Source organism: Ruditapes philippinarum, unplaced genomic scaffold (genome assembly GCF_026571515.1).
Source record: "Ruditapes philippinarum isolate M1 unplaced genomic scaffold, ASM2657151v2 ctg6725_1_1_1_1, whole genome shotgun sequence".
In the NCBI taxonomy this organism is placed as follows: Eukaryota; Metazoa; Mollusca; class Bivalvia; order Venerida; family Veneridae; genus Ruditapes; species Ruditapes philippinarum.
In genome coordinates this window covers 2,223-20,159 of record NW_026864025.1, presented here as the reverse complement: position 1 = coordinate 20,159, position 17,937 = coordinate 2,223, and the positions used below count along the sequence as shown (strand labels likewise).

Below are 17,937 nucleotides of genomic sequence, written 5' to 3'. Positions count from 1 at the left end.
TAAATTTTTTTTAGTTTTTTTGCATTTTATAGGGGAAATCAAAGCTGGGCCGCGAAGCGGGTCGGGTTTGGCTTGCCGGCTATAGAACACACGTGTTTAAATTTAAAAAAAAATAAAAAAAAAAAAATTAAAAAAAATATGAATTCTTACTTCAATGAAAATTTTTAGTGTCAGTTTTTTGTGGGGCGCCATTTACAAAAGTAATCAATATAAAGGCGGGGGATTCGATAACGGGAAATCTAATTTTTGGGGTAAATGATAACGTGAGTTTTTCCCATGAAACGGAAAGGGGGCATGTAATACCCAATGAACCTTTAAAAAAGGGAAAAAAATAAAAGGAAAATTTTTAAAGCTTCCGTTTATAGGCTTTGTAAATTTATTTTTTTAGACTTACAAAAAATAAAAAATTTTAATTTTAAAAAAATTTGGGAGTGAACGCCCATAAAAATTAAAATTGGGAGTAAAACGTCTTGGTGTAAACCCATCTTGGGAGGAAATGTTTAATTGGGGAAAATGTCTTGGGGTGAAAATGTCGGGGGTTCCTCTTTTGAAATAGATCATTGGTTCTTTTAAAATGTCCAAGGGTATAGATACACTACCGGGGGAATACATGCAAAAGATTATCTGGATTTTTTTCCAGAAAAAACCTTAGGTAGGGGGGGAAAACACTGAAAGGTTCTAAAAAGGGTCCCAAAGGGAATTGTCACCCGGGGTTTAAACCCCCGGGGAAAATCAGGAGTAAATTTCGGGTGGTCAAACCCCAAAAACCAATTTTGGAAACTTTTTTAGGGGCCAAATTAAATTTATTATTTTAAGAAATTAATTTTCAAAACAATAAATTTTTTGGGAACCCAAATTTTTTTTTTTTGGAAATTTTTTAAAGAAAATAAAACAATTAAGGAATTTTGGGAATTTAAGTGGATTTTTTCCAAAAATTTTTAAATCCGAAAAAAATTCTAGTTAAACGGACCTTAAAACCTGTGCTTATTTTTTTAAAATTTTAAACAATAAAAATTTTTTTAAATGCATTTGTGCATATCCGGAGAAAACCCCCTTTATTTAAACGACAAATTGTTACATGGGGGTCCCAGGCGGGGTTTTAACGTTTTTAAAACCTTTTTTTGCAGTGTGGGGAACTTGATTTAAACTCACTTCACATATTTTGTTAGGATTAATCGAGTGCTAAAAAAAATATAGAATTTTGAAAACTCAGTACATTACTGACATGTACATATTGTCCCACGTGAAGGGGCAGGGTTTCAATGTCGATTCACCGAGTTTGACATTTTTGAGCTTACTGATTTATATATATATGCAAATTTAAAAAAGATTAAAGAATAAAAGTTCTACTATTAATTCATTAAAGATTTAAACATAGTGTGCAAATTAGAATCTAAAAATGCTAGAACTGTGGCTAGACTGAACATTAGAAGGAAGGCTTATTTCAAAAAGGAAAGTGTAGGAACAAAAGCCCTCCCGTCAAAAAGTGACAAGGCGGACAAAAGCCCTCCCATTAAAATGACAGGGGGGACAAAAGCCCCCCTTAAAAATGATTTGGCCCCTTTAAAAAAATGACTTGGGCGGAAAAAAGCCCCTACCGTGAAAAAAATTTAGGGCGGAAAAAAGCCCTCCCGTACATATATGTACTTGAATAGTTTATTTTTTTCTTTTCAATGCATTTAAACCATATTGAAATTGTAATAATGATATATTTTTTTTTTTCCATTGGAAAAAGGGGTGTTTGTATGAGCTTAAAGGCCATTCTGGGGCATCTGAAAAATTAAAATTTCTAAATTTGAAAGCGCATATTTTTTCACGTAAAATATGAAGGATTTCCTTGTAAATTTTAAAAATTAATAGATAATGATAAAATTTTTTTTTATCTAATTTAAAGTTAAAGCATTTATATAGTCCCCTTTTTAATGATACAATCTTTTTTAAAAAAAGTGATTTTTTTTTTTAACGGGAAATTATGAAAAAAGTTCCTCGTTAAACATTTTAGGAAGGTAATTCAGAATAAAAGGTTGGTTTCTAGCTCATACACATACTTAGGCCCAATTGAAAACAACAAGAAATATATGTTTAACAAAATTTTTATGTTTGAGTGCATTGAAAAAAACACAGGTAATTTAACCGATCAATATTTTTTTTGTTAGGAAAAGGTCCTTTTGGTCCCGCTTGTTAATTTCACGGAGGGGCTTATGTACGGCGCAGTCTTTTTCAATGGGAGGGCTTTTGTCCGCCTAATTAAATTTTTAAAGGGAAAGGGCTTTTGTCCGCCCTGGTCCATTTTCACCGGGGGAGGGCTTTTGTTTCCGCCTTGGGTCGTTTTTTTTTACGGGACGGGCTTGTCACGAAAGGGGGGCTTTTTGCGTTCCGCTTTCCCATTTCAACAGACGTATGCTCCTAGAGAAAAGAAATAATTATGCCGATGGTATCGTGTTCTCTAGTAAGGTAATCAGGTAGTTTCAGATTTCCCTTGTTTTGAGAAATTTTAAGGGTTTTGGGGTTCAAAAAAAGACAATGTTAAATATAATTTTAAAGACGCTTTTTGTATTTCCCAAAAATCTTGAAAAAATTATTGGGGGCAGCTTTGATTTTTTGGCTTATTTCCTATCCAAATTATTAAGTATTTTTCCCAAAGGGCCCCAAACTTAAAAAATTTTTTAGATACTGAAAGGTCTTTTATATAGTTTCTTTTTTCTTTTTTAAACTGCATTTTTTCATTTCTTCTAATGAATCTAAGGGGGTTTTTTGCTTTAGTGTAAAGTTGTTTATATTGGTATATGGGGAAAGGTTTCCCCGTTTTTTCAGTGCTGTTGTTTTTTCTGGTTTTTCGGGGGTCAAATTTAAAGCCAAACAATTATTAGTGGGTTTAGAATTGAGTACCCCTAAGCCCGGGGCTAGGGGGGGGTGAAGGGGGTGTTGCACGTATTCTTATCCCCCATGTACAGCTCAAAACAAACTGAGTTGCAATTTTCTTTTTAATTTTTTGTGATTTAAAGCTTCCCCCATGGATCACTTTGTTTCCAGATTTTTTTTTTCTCATAATGATCCCCCAAGTATTTTGCCCCTTTTTGGGTTTTATTTTAAATTGGAAAAATTGTTTGGGGGGTTAAGGAAAAAGTAAAAGGGTTTCTTTTTTTGTTATTCTGAGAAAATTCCCCATTTGTTAGGGTTTTTACATTGGGGCCCTTCTTTTTCCGAAAATTTTAATGCATGTTTGGTCGTCTTGAAGGGGTTTGGGGCATTTTGTTTCCAAAAAAGATCTGATGGTTAAGTAAAAGGGAACATTACCAAATTTAAAACATCTGCAAAAAATCTAATTAAATTTGATTTAAAACTGTCAGGAAAAATGATAAAAAAGATCAAAAAGGAAAAGGGGGCGTTAATGAAGCAACCCCCCTATATGAACCCAGCAAATAAGAAACCCAATGGCAAGGAGCCCAGGCGGACCCCAAACAAAAACAAAGGACTAGGCAAAGACAAGAGCACGGAACAGGTTATCATTAAATGATAAATACTTTGTAACTGATTAGGCATTCAAGAAAAATAAATAATAGGCCCCCACAAAAGGGGGAATGGGGACAGGTGAGACCGGGAGGGAAGGGGGGGGGGGGTTAATCAAGAAATAAATAGGAAGGTCCCTTTATATAAGAATTTGATGAGCATTGGGAGAATTTCGTGATTTTTGACTTTCAATAACAAACATTGCTGGAGGCGAGACTTAGTGAAAAAGAATTGGGACCAATTTGTAACATTGTGGAAAATTATACCCACTCTTTTTTAAATTTTCTCACAAGTTGTTGATGGTCCATCTTATTTCAAAATGCCTTACTAAAAATTCATGACTATGAACATCAGTTTGTTGACCACTTTCATGATTGTCTTGAATTTCCTCGCAGCAGCGGTCCTTCACTATACTGGAAGAAGAAGAAGCTTACTAGCTGGCACTCACAACTCCGTTTTGACCTGAAGCCATCTTGATAGAGGCTAAGAATGTTATGCTAATCATAAAATGACATAATATATAGGATACTTAGATGTGCTACATCAATTTGGACGCTATGCATGCATGTGAAGGAGATGTGTCTATAATTGCTGGGGTAAACTAGGTCAGTTGTTGCATGCTTCCAGTCTTCTGGGACAATACATTCTTTTAGAGGGATCTGGAAGATGTGGGTCAGTATTGGAGCAACCTCTTAATTGATGGAGCTCTTTTAGTAGCCTAGGGGATATTTGGTCAGGACCAGAAGCTATATTTTGGGTTAGATCATATAAAGTTTCTTCACACCATCTTCCGATACAGATACTTTTGGCATAGATGGGTGGTGTTTTGGAATAAGCTCCTGTCTGCACGCCTGTAATAAGCTTAGGGGCTGAGGCCAAGAGAAAACAGACTCAAACTGGAAATTAAGGATATTTGCTCTTGCAAATGAATCAGTAAATGTTTTACCTTTTGATTTTAGGGGTATCACACACCACAGCTTTCAGTTTTTGTTAATTTTAATAATTATATTGGTAGATTTTTTTATTTTTCACATTTTGGCTGAAAATGTCTGAGTCTAAGCATTGCCATTATGCTTTCCTAGTTTCTCTTTTTTATTTTCACTAAATAAAGTATTTTGAGCTTTTGACCAAATCATTTGATGGGGACTTTGACCCTTTTTTTTTCTGAATAAGTTCTATCACGTTTCCTAATTTTGAGAGTAATGAACTTGTTTAACCACGGTAGATCGCGATCGAGGTGTTTTAGTGACTTTAAATAGTTGGTTTGTGAATAGAACATAGGTTGCATATCTAAGTCCAGTTTGCCTTATTATAGCATTGGACTTCCCTCTTTGATTAAAGTGGACGCCCCTTGTTACTCTTAATTTCATGGAATACTATATCGTGATCTGAAGAGCCTAAAGGAGATACGCAAACTAGTCAAATCGTCCCCAAGTCAAATCGGCCCCAAAATTAGTCCAATCGGCCTCAAAATAAGTCAAATCGGCCACACAACAATTTTCAAAAGTCAAATCGGCCCCAAAACTAGTCAAATCGGCCCCGAAACTAGTCAAACAGATAATTGTATAGACTGTGGAAGTGTGGAAACGGTAGGAGGCAGTCACTTGCACATGATGCTTGGGACAGATGGCAACAGAGGAAGTGTAATACCGGTGAGTTACTTTTATTGACAAAACTTATCAGGAGTAAAAAAATTGCCATTACATTTGAAAATATATCATCATGACAACAGGTTTAAATACTTAAAAATAATGGTGAATTAATTGCCAGAGCAAAATAAATAAAAATAAAAACATTTTTATTTCTAAATTCAATTTTTTTAAAGAGTAGTTTTTAATTTAAATTATAATTATTTAAATCATAAAAAAATGGGGACATTAAATAAATAATGATGATACTAAAAAACTGAAAATGTTTTATTAATATATATTCTCGTATGATACTACAAACGTTTTCTTTTATAAAAAAGTAAGGGGACAATAAATATTGATCAATACATTTTTACAAGTAATTAATTATTAAGTATAAAGATGATATTTATATCTATGAAAAGTAACGATAATTTTTTTACATTACAGGTCATATGTTGACGAGTCGCCGTCAGCATCACCAATGCCAGATATGCAACGAAAGACTTACCGATCTATGCAGTCGCAGATATTTCAAGCTTGGAACAGGTAAATGTGATTTATCTTTTTGTGTGTGTGTGACATAACGACCATTTTTTTTCGATGCCAAGTTGAATTTCATTAGTAAAATATTTGAACAGAGGCTAATACAATGATCATTGACTGATAATTGATCATGAAAAATGTGTATGATACAATATAAATATAATTCATATAAATTTCTAATTTGTATAATATCATTTAAATGAATATACATTTATATTATAATTGTTGACTTTTTCATACTTTCATTTAATTTTTATGATTGAAGCTTTTGTACGAAACTTTCAGCAACGGCACCGCTGAAGAAGATTTCAAGTCTTTACCAACCCAGGGTGTGGACAAAGAAGCAGAGTAATGTTCAGTGATAAAAAGTGACAATAATTCATGTGAAAAAAACTCATATGCCTCATACAGTTACATGTATACTGTTTCATATGTTTATAGTACAGTGAAGATAAGTGTTGAAATTGTTATACTCAGACAATAAATTGATTGATTATTATATGTTTTGTTCTTGTTTTCTTTGTAAGCCATGGTTTATACACATTTTTCATGATCAATTATCAGTCAATGATCATTATATTAGGTATTCCCATCCACGCAATTGATTTTATCAATATGCATGCAACATTTAAAAAAATAAAATGAAAAATGCATAAAGAAAAAAAACTGGGGCCGATCTTACTTGAGGTCGATTTCACTTGAGGCCAATTTGACTATTTTGGGGCCGATTCAACTTGGAGCAAATCTGACTTGGGGCCGATTTGACTGTAAATCGGAGCTACATGTAGGATTTTGTACTTTATATATGTACATGGGAAGGCATGTTTTTGAAGAACATATCAAGGACATTGTTACCCCTTACACCATTTGCTGTAGGTTTAATTAAGTTAATGAGGATTTCAAGGAAAGATGTGTATAAGTTTAAGAACTTACATCCTTCTATCAGGAATTCTGTTGACCAGTTGATGCTTGGCATTTTGAAGTCTCCAAGCACCCAGACAATACTATTTATGAATGAACATAGATCATTGAGGGGTATCTCATCCTTCTCGTAAATTTTATAGAAGGAAAGGTATATAAATGTCCTTAAACTTTTTAAGGGATATTTTGGCTTAAAATGCGCCAATTCAGTAGATACAGTACAGTATTAAGTATTCATCAAGTACAAATGTAGTATACATGTAACGAATCCGGGTCAGCTCGGCCCTTAACTTAACAACATGCAAAGCAAATTTAATACGTTATATATATTTTTGTAAAGTGGGCCAAGTTGACCCGTGCCGAGTTGACCCGTGCCGAGTTGGTAAAGGGCCGAGTTGACTCTTTTCCCATGTAACAGGGGCAGATATGAATGGAATATAATCAAGTAGACCTGAATTTGATCAGTGTCATTTAAACGTTACAATCTTCGTTGAAGGACGACTGGTTAGTAATGGCAGCGCCTAGTGACGAGAAAAGGTTTTCACCTTTCAATCCAACTGACCCTAATGATCCTGAATGTCGGAGTAGGGCTTGTTTCGATACAGAGACGTGGGTGAAGTTATATGGGAAGCCAAGAAAGGTTTATATTATGTCATTTGTCTTAGATTTGTACTTGTCAAGAGTCTCCGACACTGATCTGCTGATGCAATTCACGAAAAATATGTCAAATTTCTCTTAACATTCCTTTTACTGTTTAATCACTTAAGGAAACTTTTAACTTTGGATAAATGTTTTCGGTTATCACACACATATTTTGTGAATGTTAAATGACCCATACCCCTGTGGCCACATGACATGGGACATGAATAGTAATAAATCTAAATAAAATGTATAATTTTGAAAAAGGTTTAGAGACAGCTTAAATGACTGTCTAAAGACAATGATTGACTCTGCCTTCATAGAATAATTTATTCCAAAACTGGTAGACTTCAGATACTGATGAATGGGAAAAGAGTCAACTCGGCCCTATACCAACTCGGGGGGGAAAAGAGTCAACTCGGCCCTATACCAACTCGGCACGGGTAAACTCGACCCACTTTACAAGAATATATATAACGTATTAAATTTACTTTGCATGTTGTTAAGTTAAGGTAAATGAATAATAAGAATAATCTTATTATTATAAAATTATACATTGTACTTCTGTCGAAATAAAGTATATTTAGAAAAAAATTGTTATTTATTTGTATTATATTTATAAACTCTCTCTGACGAACTACGTAAATAACCGAGGTATATTGAGTGAAAAAGCAAGAGTTGTTTCCCTTAGTTTCCCTTCGCTTGCAAAAGAATGCAAATTTAGCCGTGTTTAAATCGCTAGTTTGGGGCGATTAAATGTCCTATTTTAAAATTTGTTACACCAATTAAAAGCTGATGATCTTAGCTTCCTCTCAGTATATTTTTCAACACATTGTTTGACACTGAAGGTATTTAAAGTTACGGTTAAACCTACCACGAGTCAGAAATACAGTGAGATACGCAATCGGTTATCTTTACTTGCAATTCTACTGATAAGAAAAGCCTGTCTGCTGCTAGTTCTGAAACTGTCAATCCGTGTTTTATAAATAATTACAATAATAACAATAAATAGTGATAACATAAACCTAAATATTAATAATTAAAAAGTGAGCCGAGTTGACCCGTGCCGAGTTGGAATAGGGCCGAGCTGACTCGGGGGCCGAGTACGTTTTAGGGCCGAGCTGACCCGGATTCCCAACTCGGCACGGGTCAACTCGGCACGGGTCAACTCGGCCCACTTTACAAAAATATATATAACGTACTATCAAATAGAAATACCTTGTCTGTGCATTATCTAGTTAAAGTAATAAAGAACAGAAGTTTAATATGTATAAATATACTTGCGAAAATTCATGTTAATATTATAGATATTTTCATATAGACTTATTTTCATCAAAGTAACTTCTATTTGAACGACCCTGTTTTCAAATACTCGGGGGCCGAGTACGTTTTAGGGCCGAGCTGACCTGGATTCGATGAATGTTTTAGCTATTTTGACCAAAAGAAAACTATGACAATTATGAAAACAAGCCTTTTATTTATTTCAGAAAAAGGACAATACAGCAAATTCATCCAAATCTACACTATCAGGAAATGCCAGTGAAACTAAGCACAAAGATTGTCCTGTGGATAAAGATGAACTTGGTCGTAATACATGGTCATTTCTGCATACAATGGCTGCTAACTACCCACAGAAACCTTCAGAACAACAACAACAGGACATGACAGACTTTATGCATCTATTCTCAAAGTTCTATCCATGTGACTATTGTGCTAAAGACTTCAGGAATGAGTGTGTGAAACTACCATTTATTTTTAGCTCACCTGAGCATAAGATGCTTAGTGTGAGCTATTGTGATCACCCACTGTCAGGTGCTGTCAGGCTTTCTTTGTCAGCAATTTATTTAAACAACATCTCCTCCAAAGCCATTGACTGGATATTAACTAAACTGCAAAGGAATGATTCTTGGGTGGTCCTCTGATCCTTGGGTGGTCCTCTATCAAAGTTGTTCAAATTGAGCCGGTTGAATGTATAAATAGGTCACAGGGCCAAAATAGAAGTTTAAGAGATGCCACTTTCAAAAATCTTGTCTAAAAAGTACAAGGCCTAGAACTTTGTTTTGTGGTATATAACATATGATATAGAGGTCCTCTACCAAAGTTGTTCACTACAACAATATCACTACAGTCAAAATTTGCCTGCCCCGAGGGGTTCATGGGTTTTCTCTTATACATTGTATGTATTTTGTTATAAGTAAAACTTTCAAAATATTATCTTCTCTGAAAACCTAGAGCTAGAGCTTACCTATTTTGCATGAATCATGGAGAAATGGATATCTACCAAGATTGTTTAAATTATGACCTTATACATGTATGTATAGTAAAAACTTTTTTGGAATGAAACATAACTTTACAGATCTTGACATAGATTGTTCAACATATGGCCCTAGGGACATAATTGGCCCTGGCCTGGGGGACATGTTTTTTTTTATATGTCACTAGCCATGAAATCCTGAGTGTCATTTTGACAAGTTCTACTGACTACAAGGTCAAATTCTCATGATTTTAACAAAATTTGACCCACCAGTTAAAATCCTGAGGGTCAAATAAGGCCTTTTGGAGATTTGAAGGGTCAAAGAGTCATTTCAAGGGTCAAACGGACACCCTGTATGTATACAGTAAAAACTTAATAAAAGAAGTATTTGTCAGTTACTTTTCTTGGATTTAGTATAAATGATCAATCAGCTTCAAATATGTGGTCACACACATATACATCATTCTGTGGCATGTATGTTTAGCATGATGGTATTGCTTGTGAAAGTAATAAAAAATGTGTAACCTGTCACATCTCTTTTTGTTCTATGGTAAAATGAAACAATACATATCTCTTTTTGTTCTATGGTAAAATGAAATAATACAGAGCAATACTGGGGAAAGGTTGACCAGTTCATCAAGTTCAGCTTAAAAATGGCTATATGACCAGTGTCTTCAATGTGCCACTCCCTTAAAACCCAGTTAAACAAATTTGTGTTTCAGACTGCTGAAAATAGTATATATATAACATATATTACAGCGTAACACAGTCATTTTATAAATACTCAACAATATATTAAATCATACATTTTGATTTCAGTTTGAAACAGCACAAGCCAGAGACGAAAAGTCAAGATAGTTTATCACAGTGGCTGTGTAAGATGCACAACATAGTGAATGTAAAACTCGGGAAACCCAAGTTTGACTGTAGCCGTGTCAATGAAAGGTGGAGAGACGGCTGGGCTGATGGAAGTTGTGATTGATAATAAGGAAACATAGCTTACATATCAAAGCTTAATGTCTGTGGTATATACAAAGACAGGATGGCAAACCCTTGTCAATATTGGGTAAAATGCGTGGCAGAAAGTTGTAAAAATAAACTTGGTTTCCTTTTTTTGATACTAAATGGATTTGATCTCAATACAGTGCATTAACCCTCACATAGAAAGTCTTTTCATTGGTTGCTTTTCACTGCGTCAAGTCTCTACTTTTCCTAACAACTAAAGAAAGAACTTTGCAGAGGGTTGTTCTTTTTTATTTGAAGTGCAGAGATTTATTCTCTTTTATTTAAAGAAAATCTATTCATTTTAAAGAGTGCAGTATTCACAAAATACCTACCTCTATTTGGACTGTTTTTACAATATTATGCTGACAGTTTACACTTTGTCCATGTCAACATAATAGTTTGCCACCCTGTTAAGTTTGTATATTGCCTAAGACATTCAAAGAGCATTCCAAGAAAAAAATTGTTAAGTTTCGAACTGTCAGAAGGCAAGACAGTTATATAGGACAAAAGCCCTCACAGACATAAGCCCTTCTGTCTAAAAAGGACAAAGCGTGAAAATGACAAAAGCCCTCCCACAGCAAGTACATGTATGTAACTTGAATACTTTATTTTTTCTTCTCAATGCAAAATACAGGTATTTAACAAACATATATATTTTTGTTATGAAGGGCTACTGTCTGCCTTGTTAATTTCACGGGAAGGCTATTGTCTGCCCAGCTATTTTCAAGGGAATGCTTTTGTCCGCCCTGTCATTTTACACGGGAGGGCTTTTGTTTGTTTCCCACTTATATTGAATGGCCTGACATTAGTTTTCAAATATTGGATTGAAATGGAGATTATGCAATTGTTCTGATTCAGTGATGATCTAACTTCCTGTATCTACATGTATACTCACTTTGTGTGATGGTTTTGGTATCTGTGTTTCACTGCATTGACTGATTTATTTCAATATTATTATATCATTTGTTTTTTTTTACAATTTTTAAGATATATACATATTCATTAATGTGTAAAAATATTTGTTAGCTTAGTATGGACTTTGCATAATGTTTATTTAAGTATTTATATTTTCGCTGAAGGCACAAACTAAAATACCAGAAAAATATCGTGCAGAGGTTGAGCATGGTTGAACAATTATTTTCACACATTTATAGCCCTAGTACATGCTATCAAATTGTAAAAGACAACTTTCTTGATTACAAATAATGACCTTGGAAATAAAAAGGATAAAAAGTAGTTCTACTTCGTATCTTTTGATGTAAACTAGTAGTTATAAAGATTTTCGACAGGTTATAATTATGGCCCTATATAAACGGTTGTTTGGAAATATAACCCGAGCTGACAGGAATATTTATAAGGAATTTATAATACAGCAAGCACCTTTTTTATAGAAAAAAGTAAGATTTCTTTATAAATTGACAGCAGCCGTGTATATAAAACTATATAAACGTTGTGATTATCCAATTAAAAGTGACATTATAGACATGCAGTATTATAAATAGTCAGAGTATGTAACCTTTGCATTTTAAGTAACAGATGTATTTTTTCGAACATCTTGACAGAGGCTTATTTCAATAAATTATATATATCATATGACTGAAAAAATGTCTTGACCAGAATCAAATTTTTAGAATACTTTTATACATAGAGTTTGAAGAATCATTAACAGGTACCATATGCCGTTCATGCAGTCATGTAATTATATTTTGTTAAAAAAAACCCAAAATAATCAGCAAATTAATTAAGTTTGATGTACTTTTATAATATTATACATATCATTTTAATTTACATCATTATTGGTGACTTTAACATGATATGATATAATAGAACAATTCACTACAAGTTCCAACCTCCTTCGAGGGAATTCATTTTATTTTGAGCAATAAACTCTGCACTAATTAATAAGTACACTCTGTTCCTATGATATCACGGGTTCTATGATATCACAGTATTTACGTTTATACATGATATTTATATTTGAATATCTTCCTATAAATGTTAAGTACCGTGATATCATATAACCTCGGGCTACAAGTTTGTTTTAGGAACAGTTTTTAGATTGTTTCTGTAAGGTTAAGCTTTCAAGACTAACTTAAATAACTTATTACTTGTTTACATATTTTTTGTATGTATTCATCCAATACTGTATTAAAAATCATACAATTTTTTTTGTAATTTATGCTTTATTTTAGCAATTGTTAATTTTGCTATGTTATTTTATGTGTGTAAAAAGAATTAGTTAGCTTAATGTTTTTTTAAATGCACATGATATATAAAATACATGTAAATGGCTGTTTACTGGTAGTAAATTGTGGTGAACAAAAATTGAAATTTGAAATTGAATGACATTTCCAGACTGTATAATATTTTCATCAGTTTTAATTTCAGAAGTGCAATTTCATCCAAACTTTACAGGAACGATCCATACCAAGTAAAGTTGTGCATGTCATTAACATTTTCTAGTTCAGTGTAAAAATATTTTTTGTTAGTTATGGCCTTTTAATTATTTTTATGTTATAAAGTTTTGTACGCACTTCTTCTCTTATACTACTTATGCAATTTGAGTTAAACTTTACAAGATTGATCTGTACCTTAAGCACTTGTGCATATTACATGGGTTTTTTGAATAATGATTTTAGTAAAGTCCCTAAAGTGTTTTTGCTTGTTAATGATGTCTCCTGCTACACTTTTACAGTTTTGTGTAAGCTATTTTCTTTGATTACTTATACAAATTAAGTGAAACTTTACATGTGATCACTGATCTTATTAGTTCATGTATTTAGATGTAATTTGTAGATACATGTACATATGTTACACTTACAATACGATTACGAGTCTTGAAATTTTTAATTTGTGTTAACAACATGTGTAATATCAATTTTGCTGAGTTTCTGTAATTTTCATTATTGACATTGGCTTTTTGGCCAAACTTCTATTTTGAGCAATTTGTTATTTTGTATTTTGTAGTGAATTGTAATAAAAATTTCAATTGTTTAAAGTATTGATTTATACAGTTGAGTTACCACCAAATATAGCATAATTTCTTTATTAGCTCACCTGAGCATGCTCAGGGTGTGCTCAGGGTGAGCTTTTAGGATCGAGGATTTTCCGTCGTCCGTCAACATATAGTTTGTTAACACTCTAGCAGTCGCATTTATTCCTCAATCATCATTAAACTTTGTCAGAATATCTGTCTCAATAATATCTCTGATGAGTTCGATCATGGGTGACCTCTGATGAAAAACTTGGTCACAGGAGCTAAAAATAGAAAAAGCTTAACAGTCTAGTGGCTGTAGTTCTCATCCAAATATTCTGGAAATTTGTTAAGGAAGGTTGTTTTGATGATTTCTAGGTCAAGTTCGAATATGGGTAATCTCTGGTCAAAAACTAGGTCTAAGCTAAACATAGAAAAAGCTTGTTAACACTCTAGTGGCTGCAGTTTTGATCCAAATATTCTGGACATTTGTCAGGAAGGTTGTTTTGATGATTTCTAGATCAAGTTCAATGATGGGTCATCTCTGGTCAAAAATTAGGTCACAGGAGCTAAAAATAGAAAAAACTTGTTTACATTTATACTGGCTGCAGTTTTGATCCAAATATTCTGGAAATTTGTCAGAAAGGTTGATTTAATAATTTCTAGGTCAAGTTCGAAGATTGGTTATCTCCGCTCAAAAACTAGGTCACTGGAGCTAAAAATTGAAAAAGCTTGTTAACACTATAAAGTGGCTGCAATTTTGTTTCAAATATTCTGGAAATTTGTCAGAAAGGTTGTTTTGATAATTTCTAGGTCAAGTTCGAAGATTGGTCATCTCCGCTCAAAAACTAGGTCACAGGAGCTAAAAATAGATTAAGCTTGTTAACACTGTAGTGGCTGCAGTTTTGATCCAAATATTTTGGAAATTTGTCAGAAAGGTTGTTTTGATGATTTCTAGGTCAAGTTTGAATATGGGTCGTTGATTACTAAAAAATCATTATTATAATCATACTGTGGCGAATCGTTATTTAACTGTGGCGAATCGTTTTACTCTGTGGCCAATCGTTATGTGGCGAATCGTTAGTGTGATGAATCGTTACTCATTCGTTTGAACTGCTGGCATTTAGCACTACAAATTATCTATTCTAGAAACTAAAGTTTTCTCACTTTGATATGTACTCAAAATAAGGATTTTAACCATGGTCTGGTGAAACTAGCCTGGGATTCCGGCGTTGATATCTTTTGCTTACACATGTATTCATAACATACACTCTATTATATACTTGTTCTGTTTCCATCATATTAATGTCGATTTCCCAAACAGAAGGACATAAAAAAGTCGACAGACTAGAACCCAGGCTATGGTGAAGCCTAAATCTGCGTTCTGTACAATATTTCATGATTAACATTTCTGCCAAAGTCGGTCTATGTCAGCCAAAAAGTTTTATGCACCAAATTGTTCGTCTAAACTAAAGACTTCTAACGCAACACTTTTAAGTGTATTTGGGTTATAAAAGAATGATTATTGATGAAATTAAGAGTTTAGATAAATGAACATCTAAGAGTTTAGATAAATGAACCTCTCAATTGTAAAAATTTTATTGTAGGTAATGAATGAAAAAGTATAAAATTTAACAGAAGTAAAGCATGTGAAACAGAGAATAAAACGCAAAATTCACAACACGATGATGTGAAATTATTGTTTTATCACAGCACTTATCTCAGAATAAGTACTGTTTTAAACAGTTAAGATCCTGAGCTTGTATAACTTTCATACACCTCTGTCTCGTGGACATTTCATAGTTCTCTGTGGAATGTTCCTCCGTTCCGGCATGTTTAAAGTTGACTATATTCCTTTTGTTTCAGCCATTTTTGTACACATGGCGTCAAAGTTGACCATCAAAGTCCGTTTTTTATGCCCGAAAGAATTTCGGACATATTATGTTATGCCCCTTGGCGACCGTCCGTCCGTCTGTCCGTCCATTAGCAATTTGGTTTCCGGAGCATAACTTAAGTTCCATTTGGCCCACAATATTCAAACTCCATAGGAGAAGACCCCTATTGATTTTGGGGTGACAAGGTCAAAGGTCTAGGTCACTATGACCTTAAAACTGAAAACAGTTTCCGGAGCATAACTTAAGTTCTATTTGGCCCACAGTGTTCAAACTTCATAGGATGATTGTCCATATTGGGTAGAAGACCCCTTTTGATTTTGGGGTCACAAAGTCAAAGGTCAAGGTCACTATTACTTAGAAATTGAAAACAGTTTCTTGAGCTTAACTTAAGTTCCATTTAGCCCACAATATTCAAACTTCATAGGATGATTGTCCATATTGGGTAGAAGACCCCTATTGATTTTGGGGTCACAAGGTCAAGGTCACTATTAACTTAGAATTGAAAACAGTTTCTGGGGCATAACTTAAGTTCCATTTGGACCACAATATTGAAACTTTAAAGGAGGATTGTAATTTGAAGGAGGTAATACTTTATATATTATTAATTCCCATGTCTTACAAATGCTTCATCTTTACTAAAAAAAAATCACTTTCGGGCATATTATGCTCCGCCTAGCGGTGCTCTTGTTTGAATATGACGTCGCTGCGTATCCTTGGTAAATATAACGGGTACAATAACGCCACCCCAAGAGATTATCTTAAATTAAACAAACAGTATCCGACGGAAAATGTTTTTCCGTCATGTTGATATAAAATTTATTGTTTTACGCCGGCAAATACTTAAACAATGGAAAGAAACTGTATTTGAACGTGTGGTTTTTATGTAAAATTTGACGTTCAGTTTAAACTGATATTTTTGGCTTTAAAGCCGCTTATTTAAGAAATCCTGAAATATATTTTTTGAGTTAATCTATAAACGTGCTTTAAAATGTATTTTCAGTGTAAAGTTGATATACGCACAACATTCATCCGATGATATTGTTCTAGTATATATTGCTATAAAGAAAAAACTAAACTTTTATTGAAGAAAGTAAGTCAAAGTTTATATCATATTATTTTCAAATGATTACTATTGTATGTTAAAAAGAAAATAAACAATAGCACAATAGACATTAATATTTTAACATTGATAATTGGTAATCTGTCTACTACTAGACTCATAGACTCAAGTGGTGATGGATTTTAAACCATTTTTACACCAATGCATAATTTCAACCTGGTAATGTAATAAAGTCCGTAAATAATGCTTATATAATAGTCTCTTACAATTCTATTTTAGAATGGCTTTGTGCAATGTATATGTATAGAAATATTATACAATGGTGAGACTTAAATAAAAGATTAAATTTGATAGGCTAAATATTCCTTAAAGATAACCATTAAATGTACAGTAATACAGAAATACATGAGTTTGATTAGTCTCAGATACATAAGACAAATGAGCCGTGATATCATAAGAACTCCAGGACATATTTTGAGTTATCACAAGAACTCCGTAACATTTGAAAAGTCGGGTATACATTTATTAGCCCGGGCTTTATGTTTGCAACTCTCTACTATAATTAGGTGATTATGTATAGCAACGAAGAAGATCACAAATGAAAAAGTCAATATGTACGAATTAGCAAGTAATTTGGAAATTTTTCTCAAAACTACCAGATTTTTTTAAACGGCGACGAAATATGGACTAAAATATTTTTTTCGGAAACATAATACAATATGTAGGGCAAGCTTAATTATCGAAGTTTAATTTAGCACCTCAAACTCCCCATTTAAAGTTAAAAATAACCATTTTTTACGCGAGTTCTCTAAGTATATAGAAAAGTTTTCCACAGAAATCCGTAACGTTTTCCAGGAACTCCGTGACAGTTATCATAAGAACTCCAAACAAGTTATCATAAGAACTCCATCCTTCGTGTAACACTTCCTCCCCCGTGAAATAGTTCGTTACACATAAACAATAAGGGTATAATCAATTGTATTTTACTATCAACGAGTTCTTTGCGCAAATATATATTTTATTATAAACTATTAGGATCAACTAAGTGACCTTTACAAAGATTATTTAGTTTCTTTTGGTAGGGAGAGTTGGTGGGTCCATGCACGTGAAAATCGTGGATTTCATACATGTAATTTTACAACGGAAAAGAATGGTGTGATATTTACATGCTGGAGAAAGGATTAATTACATAGTTAAAGGTGACTAGTATAAATGTTTGCATGATAAGTATTGTCATAAGATAACACGTTCATTTAGAAAGAGAAAATGAACCTTGTATTGAGGCTTTGCTACTTTCCTCTAAGACATTACTTGTGTTACTAAAATAGAGAAAATAAGAATCCCTACCTAACAAGGCAAAATTGAAAATGTTGAAGGCTCGGTTTGATTGAGCCTGTTCATAGACGGTACTGTCAAGTGCAAACCACCGTCCACGCCCCCTAGCACCGGCTTTAGCAGAATTTAACATTTAAACATAAAAATGGTGTATTTTTAATTTAGATACA

The 17,937-nt window shown here is 33.3% G+C and overlaps 1 protein-coding gene across 1 annotated transcript; it reads left to right on the top strand.

Annotated features, from left to right (window-relative positions):
• Positions 1-7,072: 7,072 nt before the first annotated feature.
• On the top strand, positions 7,073-10,520 carry LOC132724178 (FAD-linked sulfhydryl oxidase ALR-like). The gene is made up of 3 exons (XM_060708996.1): positions 7,073-7,245; positions 8,732-8,976; positions 10,318-10,520. The coding sequence occupies exons 1-3, from the start codon at positions 7,117-7,119 to the stop codon at positions 10,478-10,480; spliced, it is 537 nt and encodes a 178-aa protein (XP_060564979.1). The 5' UTR covers positions 7,073-7,116; the 3' UTR covers positions 10,481-10,520.
• Positions 10,521-17,937: the final 7,417 nt, after the last annotated feature.